Consider the following 22,487-nt stretch of genomic DNA (forward strand, 5'->3'; position numbering starts at 1 on the left):
CAGCGTGGGACGGGTGGATAGGCGGGTCTTAACTCCCCCAGGGCTTGTAGGGAATTTACCAGGCGCTGTCCGCAAGTGAAAAGCAGAGGAGCGCTTTCAGCTACGGAAAATTCACAACTCCTGTGCCGGAAGATGCTGGTTAATGGTGTCAGAAGAGGATTTCAACTCTCAACCGAGGTCTGAGCTGGCTCTGGAAACCGTGGGTGGACGGTGGTAGGCTGAGACCCCCTTTGCGCCCTGGTTAAGGCAAAGTGAGGCGCGGTGCCAAAATGCACAGAAGGCAAAGTCGGGTAGTGCGACTGGAGTCACGCGTCTCTGGAGTCTCCAGAGCGACCCCCTTGGGAATATTCCAGGCAGGTTCTCAGATGGAGTGGTCAGCCTGGAAGTATGCAGGTTTAGGACTCCCAGTTCAGCCCCACCCTGGGTTACCTTGGAGAAACCACTTAACATCTCTGCTCCCTCATTTTCTGACCTTTAAAAGGGGGGAGCCTTCTTCGCAAAGCCCTACGTTGTCCTATCTTGTTTTTTTGCCTTTGTTAGAAAACAAAATTCGATGGAATAAATTTGAAGATCTAATTGACTTTATTACACGACTCATGAGTCGGGTAGCATCCCATCTCTACACAAAGACTTTTACAGTCAAGAGAGGGCATTAAAAAAGAAAGCAATTTATCAGCAAGGAACGAATTATTTAGGCCCTTACGAGGGGAGAGGAACGGATCTGTCAGTAAATTTACTAGTATTGACCAGAAAATTCCATGTTGACTGTTTCAAGGTTACATTCCTGGGGAGGTTGCTCAGTTCAGCACAGATAATCTAACTCCAATTTTTTATTCCACTGTAGCCTCTCTTAATTAGGGAAGGATGTGGTGCTCCTTCCAGGGGGGTCTGGATGTTAAGAGGATCGAATAGTGACTTTACAGTGAGAAAACTGGGCAGACACCATCTTAATCAGAGGATCAAGGTTAACATTACTAGTAATGGAATATAAACGTTTAGGCAGGCAGGTTTTGGAGTCACAGACCAGAATTCCAGTTTGCACTCTTGCCACTGAATAGCCTCAAGTTAATCACTTTGAACCTCCATTTTATTATCTGTAAAATAGAATTAATCATTTGAAAATGGCCAGGAAGACCAAATGACAGTTTCACGTGGCATATCTAACAATGTTTGGGACATAGTAATAAATGTTGATAGTGTCCTGGGACTAAATGAATACAGGTGTGGTATTGGTTGCTAGGATGGGGAAGACAAACAGAAGAGCAGGTGGGAATTAGAAATGAGGAAAAATAACAGTATGAGTGTTTTCAGTGATCCATAGGTATGACTGCAAATTCTCAAGGTCCTGTCCTGTGGGGTGCCTTGAGGAAACCCTCCTGCCCACAGCAGCTCTGCTTAATGGGAACCTGTTAAAAGGGACAAACACTGACCTTCTGAGGTCTCCAATGAAGACCCTCCTCTCCTTGTCAAACAGCAAGATACCCTAGAATCCTCTCTGCAAATGTCACTGTTAGTTCAGCATTAAAAACAAAACCAAAAAACAGAACAAAACAAATCCCCTTAGCCTCTCACCACTGGTTCTATTTTAAATGAGAGCATGATCACCTGGTTTCCTAATAAAAAAAAAGGTCTACTGAAGCTAGAGAGTAGGACAGCTTCTTGAGGTCAGTCTTGGTAACGAGCTGGTGATTCTCTACTCAGCACCCTTGCTGGGGTTCTGTTTCAGAGCACCTTCAAGTTGTCTTAGAAAAGCAGATGTCTTCATTTTGGTTCTCTTCAATATAGGTGACACACCCAGTATCACCTCAGTGGGTCTTTCCAGTTTTTTCTACCTATTCCACAGTATAGACAAGTTATAATCTGCCCACTTAGAAAAGCAAAGAGGCAGAAATCTACATACGACTCAATCATATAGAAAGAAGGCTTCACTGTAGGTAGCGAAAACCTCCTTACTCAAGACTAACAGAACAGTGTGCAAATAAAGGACCAAAAAAGTTTAATTATAAACACAGTCTTACATCTTTTAAGGAAATGCAAGTGAGGCAGCCCTGTGCAGGACCTTTATAAGAGCACTTGACTCCCTGTGATATTTGTAGAGTTACCTGAGTATTTGAAGTTACAGTTCAAGAAAACAAAGGAACTCCAATACAGTAATATACAATCCAGTGCTGCCATTCCCTGTTTTTAGTAAATGAAAGCATACCATATATACAAATACTTTTGTAAATAACTCTTAATAAAAGAAAAACAAAAAATAAAGGGGGGCTGGAGATACCAACAATATTAAGTAGAAGTAATTAGCCTAAAGGAGTTCAGATGGAATTATATCCAAAATAAGGAGGGTATAGAAATAGAGAAGTCTAACTACGTGAGTCATCCCTGATAACGTTTTAGATTAATAACCAGATAAATAAAAAGTGGCAGAGTGGGCCTGACTGAAATAGTTCATTTAGGATGAAATCTTTGTGGGCCAGTGAGTCATTCTTCACTTAAATTTCTGATGCATTGACACTGATATGTCAATCTCTTGATGAAGAATACCTGAATTTTAAATAGAGTTATTGTAAGTCTTATGAAATTAGATTCTTCTGCACTTGATATAAGATCATAAAAGACAGAGCAGGAATTTATTATTATGAGCTGCTGGATCAGTTTTAAACCACTCTATCTGATGAAACAAGTGAGGTCCTTCCCTCCTGACCCAGGCTGTGAAATGCTGCCTTCCCCAATCTCCCAAAAGAGCAGAAGAATAAGGCAATCGCTCATTTTACTTTTTTATTTCAACATAACATGCAGTAAAAAAAAAAAAAAAAAAAAAAAAAATTAACAGGATTTATTAGCATTTACAAGGCTTACAAAGAAAAAGGATTCTAAAAAGCAATTTAGTTCAGATTTAAGAAATCGCTCTAATTGAACACTTACAATAAATCTATTTCCAAATGTTCAGTTTGGACCAAAATTTAAAATAGCATTTGGTAGGTATTTATGTCTGCTGTCTATCTGTAGTATTTTTATATAACCTCTGATTCTTGGGATATCCAGCCCCCATTTTCCTAACACAGCAGGGAAGACATATACACGTGGCCACTTAAATTAAAGGAAGAAATGGAGTAAGGGAGATCCCAGGCTGCAAAAATATATACAAGCATTTACCTTTTCCAGAACTAAATGTTTCTTCCATAAAAATATTAAATAGCCAAGCCCTATAGAACTAGGGCCAGGGCTACTTCAAATATAACTATTCTGTATTTTAAAAATATAGGGCAGAAAGCCTTTTGGGTGATATTTATACATTTTCACACAATATTTCTAGGTCCCTAAATGAATCATCAAGCATTATGTAGAACAAAAAGTCTACTTTCTTACATTATTTAATTTAATCTCATAAATCTCTAGTAAATATTGTAGATAACTACATTTTAATGAGAATTCACCTCAATAGTAAGTCTTTATAGAAGGCTTAATCTCCACAGCCATATATTACCAAAGTTCAGATTTATATAATGAATGGATAGTTGGCAGACATTCGCTCTGTAAGACAAAGCAACAGCATTTTCCCCCTACCAACAAAAAGGCAGAGTCCCTACTTTGGAAACAACTAGGGCTTTTAGAGACCATACATTTCGTGGAGTATATGGAATAAAAAACAAAATAAAGATAGGGTTGGGGAGAACCTAATCTCCTCCCTTTACACTGACAATTTCTAGATGAGGCAACCCTTTCACTCACTTAAGTCTGCTTTATGATGGCAGTGTTCTAGAGCATATGTACACAAGTTTAAAAATGTTTTTGTTGTTGTTCCAGGATGTAAGAGGAGTTAGAGACAAAGATAAACCATTTTCTTTCCATATGGAACAGGGGTTTGCTACTCTCTGCTGATTTTTGGCCCAGTGCTACTTGTTCATGTTATGCTACTGAAACCTGCCAAAGTCCTGCTTCACGAGTTTTGAGGCTGTCCTCAGGGTTCTGCTGTGATGGGCACTCAGCTGACTGAGGCTTCATCCCACTGTCCATAAAGTCAAACCTCTGACAGCAGCCTTCCTGACAGAGTCTAAGACTAAGTTAAAAGAATTAACTATAGAGATATTCAAAAGTGCACTAATCAGATACTAATGGAGCACTATGAAATTAAACAGTCATGGGAAAAACAAGGAAAAGCCTGTTAAAATTTTTAGAAGTGAAGAGACTATCCAATTCAGGACAATGTAAAGAATGGAAAAGACTACTCCAAGGTGTGAGAGAAATGGTAAGTTTGAAGATTTTTAATTCATACAGAGAATACATTTCTGTGGTTACTAGAAATGTATTGCTACTAAATGTATTACTCCCTTCTTTTTAGCCAGTACCACAGCTCTCCCTCCCTAATGAAAATGTAATTTAGAGGATATTTCATTGACCTCTCTCTTTGGGTGTAGAGTACTCTAGTTATAGCGTGAACTCCTTAGCAATAATTAAATATAACTGAAGTTGCTGGACTATGTAAAATTATAGATGCAATTTGTATACAGGAACATATAAAAATTGTCAATGATGGCCTTTGATGAATTTAGCTAAATTAATTCCAATTCCAGATTAACTTTTATAAAACCACCATGAAGGAAGCACAATGTTAATATTATTTGTAAAAGTTTAGTATTTGCAAGGCAATTAAAACAATCAGACTTCCAAATGAAGAGGGTTATAGGGTCATTTGCAGGCTGGGACCAACTTCTCCCTGAATTCAAAGTAACAAAACTACTTTGTAGAGCAGTGCAAGAGTCTTGCATCACTTTCCAAGGATAACAGCAAAATGATGCGTGGATTCATGCTCCGGAAAGGAAAAACAATAGTCAGGCCAGGCTGAAATGAGAGGGAGAGCACAAGCCAGAAGTTTGCTCACATCCCCAGAAGCTGGGCTAAGTCTGCACTTTTAACAAATACCTCTTACAAACAAGAGGCTTAAGATCTTACATATTTCATTTACCAAGGGACTTCCCTGCGTATCTGCAGAAATCTCTAAAAGAAAAAAATCTACTCCCAAGTGAGACTTTTGACATACATATACAGAACTGTTGTTAAGGTAACAATCTAGTGGAATAAGACAAGGCAGATTTCATTGCTGTGTTAAATCTCATGTTAAGTAAGGTTTGACTAGTCATTTGCAGATCTGATTTCTGGAAACATTGAGTAGAAATCCAGAATCACTGGGAGATAAATCTCAATGATAATATTAATTTACTTACACTCGAATAACTCTCTAAACAGTCACAGCCCAATTTTACAACAAGATGTGCAATAAGCAGAGAAGGAAAAGGACAGACATTGCAAATAAGTTCTTGTCCTTTAGTGGCACAAGTTCTTGGAAGTTACTCTTGTCCAAATCCTTCTGTTTCTTCAATGGCAAATAACAGCTTTTCCTTCAGTTGCTCATAGCTCTTGTAGGGTGGCAGGTCCAGGCGGTTAAAACTAAAAGTAAGAATTGTTAGCTTGAGAAAAGGAAATATACGAAGAATCATATGAGCAGTCTAGTATATAACAACACTGGTTTTAAAGTCAGGCAAAACTGAGTTCAAATCCCAACTCTGTCACTGGGCCTTTGAACAAGTGCTTTCACCTTTCTGAACTTTGGTTCCTCCTTGGTAACATGGGAATAACAATATTTATCTTTCAGGGTAGAGTGAAGAACTAACAAGTGTATATACAACACAGGCCCAAGAGTTAGTCCTCTCATACTCTCCCATTCACCCTAATCTAGATTAGTGGTCAGCAAACTTTTTCTGTGAAGGGCTAGATAGTAAATATAGGCTTTGTAGGCCACAGGTCTCTTATCAAAAGTTTTAAAGTACAGATCTTCCTTGACTTATGGTGGGGTTACATGTGGATTACATGTGTTTTAAAAATGAATTTTAATACATCTAACCTGCCAAACATCATAACTTACCCTAGTCTACCTTAAATGTGTTAAGAACACCTTCAATAGCCTACAGTTGGGCACAATCATTGAACACAAAACCTATTTTATAATAAATTGTTGAATATCATGTAATTTATTAAATACTGTACTCAAAGTGAAAAACAATGGTTGTATGGATACAGACTTGTTTAAATATACTGGTTTACCCTCATGACTGCTGGCCGATTGGGAGCTGCAGCTCACTGCCACTGCCCAGCATCATGAGAGAGTATCATACACATATTGCTAGCCAAGAAAAGATCAAATTCAAAATTCAAAGTACAGTTTCTACTGAATGCATATTGCTTTCGCACCATCGTAAAGTCAAAAAATCTTAAACCATCTTAAGTCAGGGACTGTCTGTGTACTACTTTAAGAACAAATTTTCTGCTTTAATAGCTAATACTCTATTCCTACTGAATTTTTCTGTCCTATTCTTAGTTGTGAGGTTTTAAAGGGCATCTTCTAATTTGGGGCCATATTATTATCACCTTCATGAGGTAGTGAGTTTGCCATAATGCTCTGGCCCCTCTGCTATATTTTAACAATAAGGCCTAGGCAAATGTTTGACATCATAAGAAATAATGCTATCCACAAAGGAAAAATAAATCTACAATTATAACTTTTGTTACTTCTTGCAAATGAAAACCTGGAACCTGACAAAGTAATGAGGCTGGTTTTCATGTGTGACTAAGATAAACTGATGACAGGAGTGTAATGACACAATCTGTTCCAAGTTTGAAAAAAAGAGACAAGAGGTCAAATCGATGTGTTGTACATGTGTACAAGATGGATGTACAAAAATAACTATTTCTGAACACTAGCAATGAATAATCTTAACAATCTGAAATGAAATTAAGAAAACAATTTCATTTATAATAGCTTCAAAAAGAATAAAGTACTCCCCCCAAATTGATCTACACATTCAAAGCAATTTGTATCAAAATCTCAGCTGACTTTTTTGTAGAAATGGACAAGCTGATCCTAAAATTCGTATCGAAATCCAAACGACTCAGAATAGCCAAAACAATCTTGAAAAAGTTGGAGAATTCATACCTTCTAATTTCAAAACTTACTACAAAGCTATAGTAATCAAGACAATATGGTACTGTGATTAAGGAAAGACAAATAGATCGATGGAATAGAACTGGGAATCCCAAAATAAACCCATGTATTTATGGTCAACTGATTTTCTACAAATGTGCCAATATTATTTCTTTAAAACCAATATATGTATGTGAATGAAAATATAAAGGAACAGACACTAAAAGAAGTATGAAGGGTGGATGGAGAAAATAAAGGAATATCCAGCAAGGTTACTGAAATGTCTCAAAAAATAAAGTTCAAATATTGTTGATGTTAGGTGGGATTCCAACATATTGTATCTGAATTGAAAATAGGGTTGTTTTTAGTTCTGTACATTTTTGGAAATGCAGTTAAGCTACATTTATAATGAGGAAATATTTCTGGTGATAAAAGTTTCTAATAATCCTTCCAATTTCATTGGTGTTGGTTGTGACCTCTCCCTTTTCATTCATAATTTTATTAATTTGGGTCCTTTCTCTATTCTTTTGGATAAGTCTTGCCAGTGGTTTGTCAAAAACCAGGGATGTACTGTATGGTGACTAACATAATATAATAAAAAAAATATTATTATAAGGAAAACAAAAAAGAAAATATTTCTGTTCTCCCAAAGGCTATGAAAGCTTGATTTCTTCTGCCCTCAGAGAAAAGTTAAAAGATTTCCTAATATCACATAAAAAAAAAAAAAAATCCAGGGGTAGGAAGAGGGACTGCAAATGGGTCTAAGGGATCATTCCTGAGTGACAGAAATAATCTAAAATTGGTTGATGGTTACTACTCTGTAAATCTACTAAATATCACTGAATTTAAATGAGTAACCTTACGATCTTTAGTTTTAGGTATATAAATTATGCCTCAATAAAGCTATTAAAAGTAATTCAATACCACGGGGAAAATATTTCATTTCTAATTTCCAACAGGCTTTAATATCTACAGGGTAACTGGAAAAAGGCTACTTTCTCTACTCTTTCTGATTTTACTTACCACGTATGACTTCTGGGTAACCAGTTTTCTTTCCCAACTTTTTCAATGCAGAATTTTTGTGGTCCATTGCTCCCTAAAACAGTGAAATCATCAATAGCTTGATACTCAGTGGTTCTCAAATTGTGACCCCCTCAGCCCAGCAGCATCAGCATCACCTGGGAACTTGTTAGAACCACAAATCTGGGGCTTCCGTCTCAGTCAGTTGAGCATCTGACTCTTGATTTCAGCTCAGGTCATGATCTCAGGGTCATGAAATCAAGTCCTACATCAGGCTCCGTGCTCAGCGTGGAGTCTGCTTGGGTTTCTCTCTCTCCCTCTGCCCATCCCCCCACTTGTGCACCCTCTCTCTAAAATAAACAAAATCTTTAAAAGGAAAACAAACACATATCCATAGGCCCTACCCAAAGCCTACTGAACTGAATCAGAAACTTTGAGATAAGGCTCACCAATGTGTGTCTGAACAGGCTTCCAAGTGATTCTAATAAGTATTAAAGTTTGGGAACCATTTTGTTAATGTATGCCGAAGAGAAGAAAATGCAGTTTTATCTGGCATTCCAACTAATATATCTCACCTAACAACAAAACACCTAAGAAGCTTAATTTTAGCTTTAAACACAACAGGAAAACTACAATCCACTGTGACATTACACAATAAAACTTGATTTAAACATAACCTAGTGAATTCAATATTAACAATGCTTGTGCTTATAGGTCCTGCAGAACCTTTATACACTTATGCCCACTTCTTGTCTCTCCTCTCAGTTACCTTCTGTTGTAGACAAGAGTGAATGGTGATCCTAAAGCACTGGTTTTCTAAAAGGTGACTACCAATCCCTAGAAGGCATTTATTGGTAGTCACAATGATTAGTGGTGTTACTGGACTTTAGAATGGGCCAGGCAAACTAAATGTTCTGCAATGTGTGAGATAGTCATACTCAAAGAATTTTCTCATGTTCTCATGTCCCTCTTGACCAGTACAAATATGCACTGGTAATACTTTTGATTTAATAACATCAAAGTATTTGCACAAGTAGTTATATGAAAAGCCCAGTAAGATAGGAAATGGTCATTATGACAAAGGATAGTTAAAATTATTAAATAATTAAGCTCAAAATTATGTTAACTCACTCTGAACATTCTCTCTACTCAATATATCACAGCATTTCTAACCACAAAGATGGAACATTTTTTGTGCTAATTAATATGTAACAGAGGAATCTGGATTGCATTCAAAAGACACAGATCAAATATTAAAAGAGAGAAACAGGAAATGAAGGGTCTTAGTGAATTTCACCAATAAAGGCTATCTTACAAATATGTCATATCATCCTAAATGCTTTCTGAAACTTTACAGAATGTTAAGACATCAAGTTGTATACATTATATATACTGAAATTATTTTTAGGTTGCCTGCTGTTTTCAATCTTATTCTGACATTGCCCCTAAACCACACAAGCTCTATGTGGACCCTTGCACCTATGTTTCTATTTTAAACCCATTTCAACTTTCAAATAATATGGTCTCTGAGGGCTTTTTATATATCAGAACCTTGGCCTGTAGTGGAATTTTATCATAGACACTACCTCATTTTTCTCCACTTTGATCACCTGTAATTTATTCTGGCAGGTCTATTATCCCTACTTCATTTAGATTATTTCTCTGTTTTTCTTTCTTCTTCTTTTTTTTTTTTTTAAGTAGGCTCCACACCCAGCATGGAGCCCAGTGTGCGGCCTGAACTCAAAACCATGAGATCAAGACCTGAGCCGAGATCAAGAGCTGGATGCTAAACCAACTGAGCCACCCAGGTGTCCCTCCCTCTTTTTCTTACCATATTTAAGTCTATTATTTCTTGCCCTTTATTTTTTTCTAAAGATTTTATGTATTTGTCAGAGAGAGAAAGCAAGCGGACAAGCAGGGGGAACAGCTGGTAGAGGGAGAAGCAGGCTCCCTGCTGAGCAGGGAGCCCTGTCATAGGGCTTGATCCCAGGAGCCCAGGATCATGACCTGAGCTGAAGGCAGACACTTAACCAACTGAGCTATGCAGGCGTCTCTATTTCTTGCTCTTTCTATCTGTTCTTTCATATCCCAGTATTTCTTGTACAGAAAGGTTTCAGATCTTATCTTAAACCAGACCTTTTAAGTAGGAACAAGTATCTATTAACTAGTGTCTTCTAACAGTTGTTCCCAAATACACATTGAATGAAATAAATATAAGCCACTTCTTAAAAATTTTAGTTAGTGCTAAGTTTATGTATCTTTTTTGAGATTTGTAGGTACTTTTATTTCATGTCTACCAATTTTATTCCAGAATATTGTAGAGTATATTATAAATATTTGTTATAGAAATGGGATGTTTGATCTGTCAAGGTTGAGAACCATCACATTAAACTGTTATATACACCATTCTTATAACTTTCTCCTTCTACACCGAGTGGAAGGTTAAACCAGATGGCCTCTAAAATTCTATGAACAACAATCTCCTCTCTGCCTTCCACAGGTATCCTCCTGTGCTATTTTAGATAGCTCCACCCAACCCCAAATATTATTCCCAAGAGCAGACCTCATTCTCATCTCTTAAATGATCAGATTTCTAGTTTATACAGAAGCTTACACCAAGTTTTTCCTCATTTTGGTCATTACCTTACTTCCTGAACCACCAACATGGTTTTTCTTTTTCTTTTTTTTAAAGATTTTATTTATTTATTCGACAGAGATAGAGACAGCCAGCGAGAGAGGGAACACAAGCAGGGGGAGTGGGAGAGGAAAAACCAGGCTCATAGGGGAGGAGCCTGATGTGGGGCTTGATCCCATAAGGCTGGGATCACGCCCTGAGCCGAAGGCAGACGCTTAACCGCTGTGCCACCCAGGCGCCCCTGGTTTTTCTTTTTCAAATTAGAGAGCATTCTCAAAAGGTGCCCCTCTCCAAAAACTTACCTAGTAATAATAAACCTTCTCTGAGACCTCACTAGCACTGGATTAAAAATCTCCTTTCTATATTGCTTCTGAGAGACTATTTATTTTTCCTTTTCACTCTCTGGGCTCTAAATCCTTTAAGTCTGCCTCTAGGCTATTTCTGTCTCATCCCTAAATACAGGTGTTTCTAAGCATCAGCCCTCTACTCTTTGTATTCTATTTCTGCATAAGCCAACCTATTCTAATAGCTTCAAGTGTCACTGCTCTACTCCTCTTACCTCTAAACTCATACTTTGGCAATACCTACTAAACTGCCCCTCTGGCTCCCTGGTTTTTTTTCCTGGTTGTCTGGCAGTTGCCTTGAACTCAAGAGGTTATAAGCCACTCACTAGCTTCCCTCAAAACCTCTAAACCAAGTTCTTTACACTTTACAACGTCTCCACTTTTCAAAACATGGTTTTGTCCTTGGCATTCTTCCTTTATACCTTTTTTTTATTTTAAAGATTTTATTTATTTATTTGAGAGAGACAGACAGAGAGAGTTAGAGAGAGAGAACACGAACAGGGTGAGGGGCAGATGGAGCAGCAGACTCCCTGCTCAGCAGGGAGCCCGATGCGGGGCTCGATCGTGGGACTCCAGGATCATGAACCAAGCCGAAGACAGATGCTCAACCAACTGAGCCACCCAGGTATCCCTATATCTCATCTTTTAATCAAGTCCTATTTGTACCTTTGGCACTTCTCTAGCATTTATCCCTTCTTTTCCATCCCTACCTTCATCTCCTAAGATCAACTGCTCCAATATTTCCTTCCTCTCTCCAGAGTTTCCCTTATCCTTTAATGTATGCTATACCTTGCTATCAAATCTTGCTAATATGCAGCTTCACCAAATTTTCCTCTCTTCAAAAGTTTCCACAGCTTCCAATACCCTCAGAATAATGTCCCAAATTCTCCTGGTCTGGCTTTTAGTCACTGTATCCAAAATTGCCTACTTAATTCTTCAGTTCTCTCTGCTTCAGCTGAAACAGGCTTAGGGATCATAACTTCTGTTCTCCTGTGGTACCTGGCGTAATGCTGGTGTTAAAGATTTGAATTTAATTTATTATCAGTCACAAAAGTATTTTCATGGTCATTCATTTCCAAACAACACACATTTTGATCAGTGACTACTATGTGACAAGTACTAATGCTAGGCACCAAAAATAAAAAGATGAAGATATGGATCTGTATCTTAAGGAGCTCCAGGTATAATAGAGAAGAGTGTTAAACACATCATTAAAATATAGTATAATACAACCAACAGTGCCTGGCTTGTAGGAGACACTAAAATGTTTGCCAATGACTGAATGACGAAACAGATTTACATATAGAATATTGCTATCCTATGAAGTTAAAATGTGGGATCTAGACTTAGGGTTAAAAATTTCTAGAGGTAAGGACTACAAAGTGAATTTAAAGTTTACACAAATTCAGGTTAACTGTGACTGGTTAGGAAAAGTCTACTCTTTGTTATTTCTGATAAGTTTTATACACACTGATTTGATATAACCGTGTGATAAACAATTTTCTGTATAGGAAAAGTGATCCTGTATACATACCCATGAGGTCAGCAAATCCTCCAACTGGCAATCTGCAGGTTCCAGTAACAAACTGCAGAAGTCTCATTCTCTTCTCATTATCAATTTCTTTAACAAACTGTTAAACACACACACACATGTAAAGAGATATATATAGGTCCTATGTTATGTTTAGCATAAACAAGAATGAAAAATGATCATTTCAAATGAACTCCCTAAGTATTAGATGCACTAGATAATGACTATACCCCACCACTGTGGATGGAGGAGCTTCTCCATGTTTGTTGAAGCCCTGCCAACCTTCCCCTATATAAATCTTAGGACCACATCCTTTTAGGGAGATAGAAAAAGAAGGGTGCCCGGGACCTAAGAGTTCCCTACTCACGAAGTCTCAATATTAGCTCTTCTAGAGCAGCCCCTTATTTTACCTCCCAGGTATGCTTGTCCTATAGGATATACATGTGGTTACACAGGACACAGAGCTTGAATCAGTATGGGCTCTTTGGTTTTATGAACAAATGAAATCAAGCTCATAGATTTCTGATTCATATATATCCCAATAAACTCCTTCTCTCAGTGTTCTCTAGGTTTTGGTGTAGCTACACACTATCAGAATCAGGTGGCTTTCAACTCCTACAACTCTGGCTCAAAACATTAGGTTTATGGAAGATTCTTTCTAGCCTGTAGCACAAATATTTTGACTCAGCCAAGTATTTTTTGTAAATAATTTTTATCCTATTGTACTACTGTCAAGTATTTTAAAATGCTAATCCTATTTGCCATAGAAGCTCAGTTCATCTGAGTTTCTTATGAATTTTACATAAGTAATAGACATTTTTAAAATTTTTATTTTTTTGTTGTGGTAAAATACATATAAAATTTACCATTTTAAGCACACAATTCAATGGCATTATGTTCACACTACTGTATAACTATTACCACTATTTCCAGAACTTTATGATCCTAAACAAAAACTCTGAATTCATAAAACTTATCTCCTCATCCCTCTATCTCCAACAGCCCTTGTTAACCTCTATTCTACTCTGTCTCTATGAATTTGCCTATTCTAGATACCTCATATAAATGGAATCATGGAATCATACAATATTTATCCTTTTGTGACTGGCTTATTTCACTCAGCATAATATTCTTAAGGTTCACCCCTGCTGTAGCCTGTAAGAATTTCCTTTCTCTTTAAGGCTGAATAATATTCCATTGTATGTATGTGTATACCATATTTTGTTTATCCATTCATCTGCTGATGGACACTTAAGTTGCTTCTACCTTTTGGCTACTGTGAATAATGCTGTTATGAACATAGTACCAGTATGTGTTTGAGTCCTTGCTTTCACTTCTTTTGGGTATACCTAGGAGAACTGCTGGATATGTTAATTTTATGTTTAGCTTTTTGAGGAGCCATCAAATTGTTTTCCACAGTTGTGCACCATTTTATATTCCCACCAGCAATGTAGGAGAGTTCCAATTTCTCTGCATCCTCAACAAGGATGATTATTTTCTGTTTCTTGATAATAGCCATGCTAGTAATGGATATGGAATGGTATCTCATTGTGGTTTTGATTTGCACTTCACTAATGATTAGTGATTTGAGCATCTTCTCATGTGCTTACAGCAGGCATTTTCTGAAGACACACCATTATGATTCCAAACCAGGTCACTCTCTTAAGTTTTGCCTTTTGAACATTAAAAAATTCTTAATGAGGTATGAATGTTGAAAAACCATACTTGAGACAATTCCATAAAATTCCAAAAGCATTTAGGTCAAATGCAGGGGAATCATCATCTGAAGTTATCTTATACCCGGGGCAAAGGTGCAAGGTGTGTGTTGCTTACTCAGCAATAGTTTTTTAAAAATACTGTTATAATCTTTTTTTAAATTTTAATTCCAGTATAATTAAAATACAGTATTATATTAGTTTCAGGGGTACAATATAGTGATTCAACAATTCTATACATTACTCAGTGCTCATCATGATGAGTGTACTCTTAAACCCCTTTACCTATTTCACCCATCCCCACCCTTCTCCCCTCGGGTAACCATCAGTTTGTTCTCTCTAGTTAAGAGTCTGTTTTTTGGTTTATCTTTTTGTCTGTTTCTTAAATTCCACATGAGTGAAATCGTATGGTATTTATCTTTTTCTGGCTCACTTAGTATTATACCCTCTAGATCCATTCATGATACTGCAAATGGCGAAAGTACATTCTTTTTTTTTTCCCTTAAGATTTCATTCTTTTTTATGGCTGAGTAATATTCAGTGTGTGGGGACACACATTTACACACACACACAACACACACACACACACACACACCTCTCGATCCATTCATTTATCAACGGACACTTGGGCTGCTTCTGTAACTTAGCAACTGTATTATCTATTCATTTATTATAATGCATAGGATGGAACAAGGGGCCTGAATATATTGGTACATTTTGTTCTGTGACTTTCTTCCATATATGGTAAGCAATTTCTAAAAAATTATGATGTTCTGCCAATAGAAATAAACTGAGACAAACCTGCCAAAACCACATGATTTGTTTGCTTGTCCTAGTGTAATGACGGTAGATGGCATGTCTTTGCCAGTCATTCAAATCAATCTCTTGCATTCCACATAAAAGGACCTTTGAAGATAAAAAAAAAAAAAAAGATGGTTTCTTTATAACCTATATAAAACTGCTAGACACACAGAAGAAAAGACTAATATTCAATAATTTTCAAAAAACAAATTAATCAGGAGGCTTATGTTTATAAGCTGTGCATCAAGAATTGTGACTACATTACTTATGAAGGTTGATTTTCCATGGATGGTGTCATATATACACATATTCAAGTAAAATAATTCATTCATTTGAGAGGTTCCGACAGTAATTCTTTTTTTTGGTGGGGGGATAACACTTTAATATATTTGATAAATTACGGACTTTTTAAACCATTGGGAAGCTTCAAAACATCCTGCTAGCATAAAAAATACTATTGCTACTGGAAAGATGATAAAGTGAGCTGAAAGCAGACACCTGAAGGCGTTATTTACCAGCATGCTGCAGAGGAAATAAGAAAAACTCATTACCTCTAACTCCTTTGCATCAAAGTATTGCAAATACTGCTGGGGAAGAATTTCATTAAAGCCCTCAAAGAAAGCTTGTGTCTGTTCTTCAACACCTCGAGACAACCTCCATTCAGCTACCATTCTGGTAAATAAATATTAAAAAAGCTATCAGGAAGTTTAGATCTTACCTTTAAATTCTGAGTGTAAAAATAATTTTTAAAAACTTCATTATGAAAAACTTCAAATATTTATAAAATTAGGATATAATGAGTCCTACATTATGTACATCCCAGCTTCAACACAACACTAATCTTAATTCGTTATGCCCCTACCCATACCTAGATATCATATACTATCATTTTAAACATAAATAATTCAGCATTTATCTCTGTAAGATAGTCTCATTTTGAAAACAACCACAATTCTATTATCACACAAAAAAGTAAACAATAATTTCTTTATAGCCAAGTATTCAAGTGCTCAAATTCTGAATCAGCATCTAAACAGGGTACATACATTGCAAAAGTCTCTTAAGCTTTTAACTTATAGATACCGCCTTGCAATTTTTTTTTTAAATGAAAATACTGTTTTGGAGATTTATTTATTTGAGAGAGAGAGAGAGAGCGCGTGTGCATGACAGTGAGACAGTGTGTGGTGGGGGGAGGGACTGAGGGAGAGAGAGAATCTCCAGGAGACTCCCTGCTGAGCAAGGAGCCTGCAGTGGGGCTAACACTGAGATCATAACTGAGCCACCCAGGCGCCCCCCGAATGAAAATACTTTTAATGAAAATTCTCTACTAAATATTCTAGATTTCAACTTTGACTTTTAAAAAAGATTTTATTTATTTGAGAGAGCGAGCGAGAGAGAAAAAACAGGGAGAAGCAGAAGGAGAGGGAGAACAGACTCCCCGTTGAGCAGGGAGCCCAATGCAGGGCTTGATCCCAGGACCCCAGGATCGTGATCTGAGCCAAAGGCAGACACTTAACCGACTGAGCCTCCCAAGCACCCCCTGAGATTCTTCCCAATGACTTGATGTTACATGGCATAGTGGTTACAGAACTGGTATTTGAAAGAATGATCTAGCGTTATATCTACTCTTAAAACTCCCACTTTTTGAAAAAAAGTGAAAGTTCTATATAACCAAAATTCTTTTCTATCCCTTTATAATCTTCAAATTGTGGTTAAACTGAAAATACACCAAAAAAGGGTATATAAAATCTATCAGTACCCATTAGATTAATTCTTTGTAAAATTTAGTTTGAGTTAACCTGCAGGATCGCCTCTACCCTGCTGCCTCCACAAGAATCTGTTCTCCCTTCTCGTTGTTCTGCTGCCAGACTTGTTAAAAGAAATTTAGATTGTCTAGTGAATTTGGTCCTTAATTTCTTGTAATGTGGCTTCTCTATCTACCACTTGGATACAGTTCTGACTGTTCTCTTAAGGGTTATTATAACTTATTAGCCTCCACATCATCTAAAAATTCCTCATTTTCCTTGGCCTCTGAAATGAGGGACATGGCAGAATAGGATCTCAACTCTGAGCTGCCTGACAGCACCACCACACAGTACACTTCCCTATTTACTATTTGTGACTTGTGCTTTCCAGCCTTCATATCTCTGCTCATAACTTTTGTTCTCATTTCTGCACAACTGAATCCTCCCCAACCTTCAAAGCTTAAATTAAGTATCATCAACTACTTGCTCCATGATCACAACTAGAAGAAATAATGTCTGCCTCCCTTGACTTCCCATAGCACTTTCCTTGTTCCTCTCTCAACACACTTGTAAGGTAGAAAGCGATCATGTCCTTGTTATACACGATCAGTTCTCATAATGATTAGTAAAAAGGCAAACATTATCTTTTGAAATACTGTCCACTAGTATTACTAGGCAATTATCAATGTGCTATAGCCCAACAGAAAGGCTGAAGTACGTTAAAAGGAGCATTCTCTCTCACCTGATATATTCCTCTTTATTTTCTTCTGTCACAAGAATATTGCCACCATTAGGTTTCAAATCATGACTCTTGATTTCACCTAAAATTTCTTTATCGACAGAGAAGTACATTTCCAGACCACATTCCTCAATATTGTTTTCTCTGCACAAATGAAATTAACACTATCTGTTATACTAATTCAACCATATAAAAAGTATTTAAAAGACTGTGTTCTTCAATAATTACTATAAAACTATAGCATCAAAATAATAAGAAAACTGGAAAGATTATGCTCTGAAGTCATCATATTTTTGCCTAAGATATTGGGTGTATTCTGTAAAATCTATCATATTAGAAAATGAGACAAGTTTAATATTTAAATTCAATAAACCAATTACATGTTTATAGTTTGGATAAGTTACCAACACCATAATGAAAGCAATGTAAGACTACATTTTGATAAATGGAAACAAACTTACTTAACCCAGATGAGAGAATTGTAAAATTCTGGATCAATAGATTCTAAATCCTTGAGTCCAACTGGTTTGTTCAATATACGCTTATAGAATGGCAAAGAAAAACCTGTGTCTATGAATTTCCCATGGAACAGAGCCTATACGAGAAGAAAATAATACCATTTATGTAATTTTATAATAGAATGTTAGATGAATTCTTCCCTTAAAGCTCCCGTCATCTATTATGGCATCTTTTTGGGAAAAGGGCAAAGATAACAAACCAATCTTAAAAAATTAGTGGTGAGAAAATTTCAAATGAGAAAGTTGAAGAAACAATGCTTTAGTATTGCCGAATTAACAAAGTAAACACAGTTCTTCACCTCTACTTACCATGGCAATAAACCTGCCAATAAAACGAAAATATTTCAGGTGATCTGGATTGATGTAAGAAGCAGGATTAATCTGCAAGCAGTAGTTATCCTTCCCTGCATATTCAAACAGGCAATACATTGGGTTCAACACCTCATGTGACAAAAGAAAGAACCACTCTCTGAAATTAAAAGAAAATTTAGGGTGAAAAAACCATGCCAACAAATCAAAGAGCAGTGCTACAAAGTTCTCAGGAATCTACACTCCTCAGCTGGTGACAGTTTTCTAATCCCATGTTGATTTTTAACTGCTTCTGTTCAAATAGACATCTAGTTTACAGAGATGATTTACACACTGCATATTATATTTCAAAGAATCTAAGACATCATGTACTTAAAGACACCATTATTTGATGAGCCACTAAAAATTTTTCTCATTATAATTGTGATACATATCCCAATGTCAGAGACATTAAAATGTTAGTCTTAGAATCAATGAAATACTCTATAGAGGCAAGTTTAAAATTTACTATTAACCCATGTAGTTAGAGCAGCTGAAAGAAGCCTAATATTACTCCATCTGTTACTAAACAGATGCCACTGCTCTCTAAATTTTAAGGTAAATATGAAAAAACTCCCAATTTCACAAAGACAATAAAACACTTAATTGAAGCCACTCAGTCATTAGAAAAATGTGCTGAGGAGCTCTAACTCAACTGTTGTGAAAATATGAATATTAACATAAGATTATAATTACTATATAACATGGGTGGGCCTGATAGAACAGTAGTCAGAATGGATCTGGGGCAATACAGGTGATACCAGCTTGTGTCTGAGATTTCTTTTCCTGTGAGTTCATGGTCTCTGGTGGTAATGCTGCTTTTACTTATTCATACTATTTGATTTTCTAATTAAGAATAAATGATTGCCCTCCTCCTGAATTACCTTTAACTTACACAAAATTCAATGTTTCTATTCATATTTATTATTTACCAGTGGTTACATCATACATTTTGAAATGTGAACTTTAATACATAACATAAATAAGAACTATGAAAATGGAGCCATCATTTAGTGAGCACACAAAAATGGAGGATCTGAACTAGGTCACATGATGATGTGGGTTTTTCCTTTGTAAAACTATCTAATTACTTGCCTAAAACTGGGTCAAAGAACATTACTATAAACACTACTTCTACTCTTCACAATAATCCTAGAAAACTAGATATGACTGTTTTTTTTTTTTTTTTTTACAGAAGGAAGATACTTGCCCCAGGTTGTACTACTAAGTGCAGAAAAAGGATTCAAATCCAGTCCTGACTCCAAAGTCCTTGCTTTCCACACTGCCATTGCTATTCAAATATTTAACCGGATGTGCTATATTGTTATGGAATAAGCAAAGGAATTTCTTACTTGAGTTTATCTTCTAGGGTTTGATTAGAAGTTCCAATATTAAGAATGCAGAATTTAAAATTTCAACTCCTATTTTACACAGGCCTCTGAATTCTTAATACAGATATGTTAATCTCAGTTGGGAATTGAGTGGCTGTTATCTGTATCAGAAATCTGGGATGGGGAAAATAACCTGATCACTACAGGGCCTTGTATGCTCGCTCTGTGGAACAAAAAAGAGGTGGTAGACTGAACATGGGCTTCTGGTTTGATGATACAAAGCTTGCATCCTGGCTCTACATCTTAGTTATGTGGTGTAGGTTAGTCTCTAAACCTCATTATTACCTATAAAATTCTATCTCACAAGGGTTATCCTGAGGATTAAAATGAGTAATGTTGGGGAAATCAACTAGCAGTCCCTTAGACAGAAAGTGTTAAATTAGTGTTTGCTGAACTTCTGTAGCTGCAGAAAAAGGTACAATAATTTGCTACATTCATTTTCCTGAAATATAAGATTGAGAAAATACTTGCAAGCAAAGTGAATGATACCTTTGGAAGAAAGGAACTAAGTTCTGAGTATTCATATTATCACTACCTTGCTACACCTCCATAATCTAAACCTTCTTCTCCTGGAAAAATCACCCACAAACGTCTTCGCAGATCTTGGGGATTGAAGCTCATTATCTACAAAATAATATAGTAAAAGAATTGGTAAAAGCAATTACTGAAACATCATTCTACCATTTTCAGGTCTGAGATATTCTTCATTATAAGTAACTTGAGTTTCCCATCACATAGAATGGTGTCCGTGATCTAGTTAGCAACATCATACAGAAAATACATTGAAGTTTTATAATATTTTATATGTATTATACACATCTATATTTTAATATACTCTATAGATACATACTTTTCTTTTAAATAATCTTTTTTTTTTTTTTTTTAAAGATTTTATTTATTTATTTGACAGCGAGAGACAGCCAGTGAGAGAGGGAACACAAGCAGGGGAAGTGCGAGAGGAGGAAGCAGGCTCCCAGCAGAGGAGCCTGAAGTGGGGCTCGATCCCAGGATTCTGGGACCACGCCCTGAGCCGAAGGCAGACGCGTAATGACTGCGCCACCCAGGCGCCCCTAAATAATCTTACTTTTGACTTATCAAGTTGCTTCTGTCACTTGCTTAAAGAAGAGTAACTGTGGGCATGGTCCTTTGTTAGGTCATATGGGTGTTGAAGGGCTGTGGTTTAGTTATGTCTGGGTTTGTTTTACAGCCAAAAGTACACATAACAGCATTTAGCTATCCTGGAAATGAAAACCAGGGGCTGCACAGAGAATATAGTTAATTTTGGAAACTAATTTTCAGTGGAAACCTATAAATACCTGGAAAAATACTCAAATTTTGTGTCCTACTACAGTGGTTAATAAGATCATTCATATTTGAAGGACAGCACCATTACCGAAATATAATGAATAGATGATTTGGGTTTTTCCTTTGTAAAACTATCTAATTACTTGCCTAAAACTGGATCAAAGAACATTACAGATATTAATAACTCTTAGAAAAAAAAGGTGACAGGGCCTGGACAAAGAGAAGTGGACTTAATGCCTCTGTTTTATGAAATTAGAATGAACTCTCACATTAAATATCCACAGAAGCCCAGTAAGTAACCTGCTTATGCCAGGGCTCAGTTTCCACAAAATAAATACATCACTTTCATGAATTCATATTCCACTAAAAAAATCCCAGATATAGCAAAAAAAAATTCAATGCTTATGACAAATATTCTACACACACTCTAGGCTAGCTATACAGCGATGCAAAGGACAGATAATTAAAGGTTAAAACATTTGTTTTTGTTGGTTTGTTTGTTTCTTGCTCCCTCTGGCTATTCCTTGTCCCTAGGGCTGCTCCCCAAAACCTAGGGCTATTTCTGATCTCTCTTGCTATTCCCCCAAACCTGAGAATGTTCCCCCTTGGAAATTCTGGTGGTTCTTTTGCCCCGTGTGTCTGATACTTTAGGAGTTGCTGTTCCCCGGAAAAAATATTTTTAAATAGTACCCTTTAATAAAACGTCTAATATTTAAAAACATTTTTTTCTCCTGCAATTACCCCAATGAGCAAAAACACTTAACTACTCCAAACAACTTTATCCACCACTTAGGAAGAAAACTGGATGCTAATTTTGCTATCAGATTTGTCACTCTTCCAAAGCAATCAAATTTTTCTCTTAAGTTTTGGTTTCACATTTACTTGATGGATATCAAATCTAGGGTGACAATTTTAAACAACTGTTCATAGTACCATCTGGTCTGTCACTCTGCAAAAGTCTTTAGGTTTCAAAAGTCAAAAAATAAAGGGATATTTAATCATGTTTTGCACCTTTCAGCAATGCAATAGCAAGTTATGTTCCAAGAAACTGGCCTACCAGAGACTGACTACACAATAGTTATGAATATGAAAATTAGAAGCAGGTAATGACTAGAGTTGGGAATGGCCTTGGCGATTTCCATCAGATCAAGGCAATAACTCATAATTCTCTAAATAGCCTTAGTCAAGTTCTGCTGCTAAAAAGCTATCTGCTCCTACTTAGCAGGATGCCAACTGGCTTTTCTCTTCAATGTTAATTACTGAGGTTCCATTAGGAAATGCACATAACTGTTTCTGAAAGCAAATAGCCAGCTAAGTCAGAGGACCTCCCAACCAACTCAGAAAATCTCTTTTCCCTTTGCATTCCTTTTGAAGCTGTAGCTACCACAATCATCACACGGGCTTGATAATAAAAAAAAT

At 36.5% G+C, this 22,487-nt stretch overlaps 1 protein-coding gene and 1 long non-coding RNA gene across 2 annotated transcripts in view; one reads left to right on the forward strand and one right to left on the reverse strand.

Moving 5' to 3' along the window:
* The first annotated feature begins 12 nt into the window (after nucleotides 1–12).
* Nucleotides 13–20,619, forward strand: LOC130543776 (uncharacterized). The gene is made up of 3 exons (XR_008959380.1): nucleotides 13–177; nucleotides 9,698–9,804; nucleotides 19,568–20,619. It is a non-coding gene; the product is annotated as an uncharacterized LOC130543776 (long non-coding RNA).
* Nucleotides 2,762–22,487, reverse strand: part of ITCH (itchy E3 ubiquitin protein ligase) — a 126,201-nt gene continuing 106,475 nt past the window's right edge. The window contains exons 17-25 of the mRNA XM_026503324.4: nucleotides 20,299–20,387; nucleotides 18,334–18,493; nucleotides 17,968–18,101; nucleotides 17,510–17,650; nucleotides 15,574–15,694; nucleotides 15,023–15,127; nucleotides 12,510–12,606; nucleotides 8,000–8,072; nucleotides 2,762–5,445 (exon numbers count right to left, since the gene is read on the reverse strand). Of these exons, the coding sequence (XP_026359109.2) occupies nucleotides 5,346–5,445; nucleotides 8,000–8,072; nucleotides 12,510–12,606; nucleotides 15,023–15,127; nucleotides 15,574–15,694; nucleotides 17,510–17,650; nucleotides 17,968–18,101; nucleotides 18,334–18,493; nucleotides 20,299–20,387 (1,020 nt within the window). The 3' untranslated portion in view covers nucleotides 2,762–5,345. The remainder of the gene's footprint in view (nucleotides 5,446–7,999; nucleotides 8,073–12,509; nucleotides 12,607–15,022; nucleotides 15,128–15,573; nucleotides 15,695–17,509; nucleotides 17,651–17,967; nucleotides 18,102–18,333; nucleotides 18,494–20,298; nucleotides 20,388–22,487) is intronic.

The sequence above is a fragment of the Ursus arctos genome, unplaced genomic scaffold (genome assembly GCF_023065955.2).
Source record: "Ursus arctos isolate Adak ecotype North America unplaced genomic scaffold, UrsArc2.0 scaffold_16, whole genome shotgun sequence".
NCBI classification, from domain to species: domain Eukaryota; kingdom Metazoa; phylum Chordata; class Mammalia; order Carnivora; family Ursidae; genus Ursus; species Ursus arctos.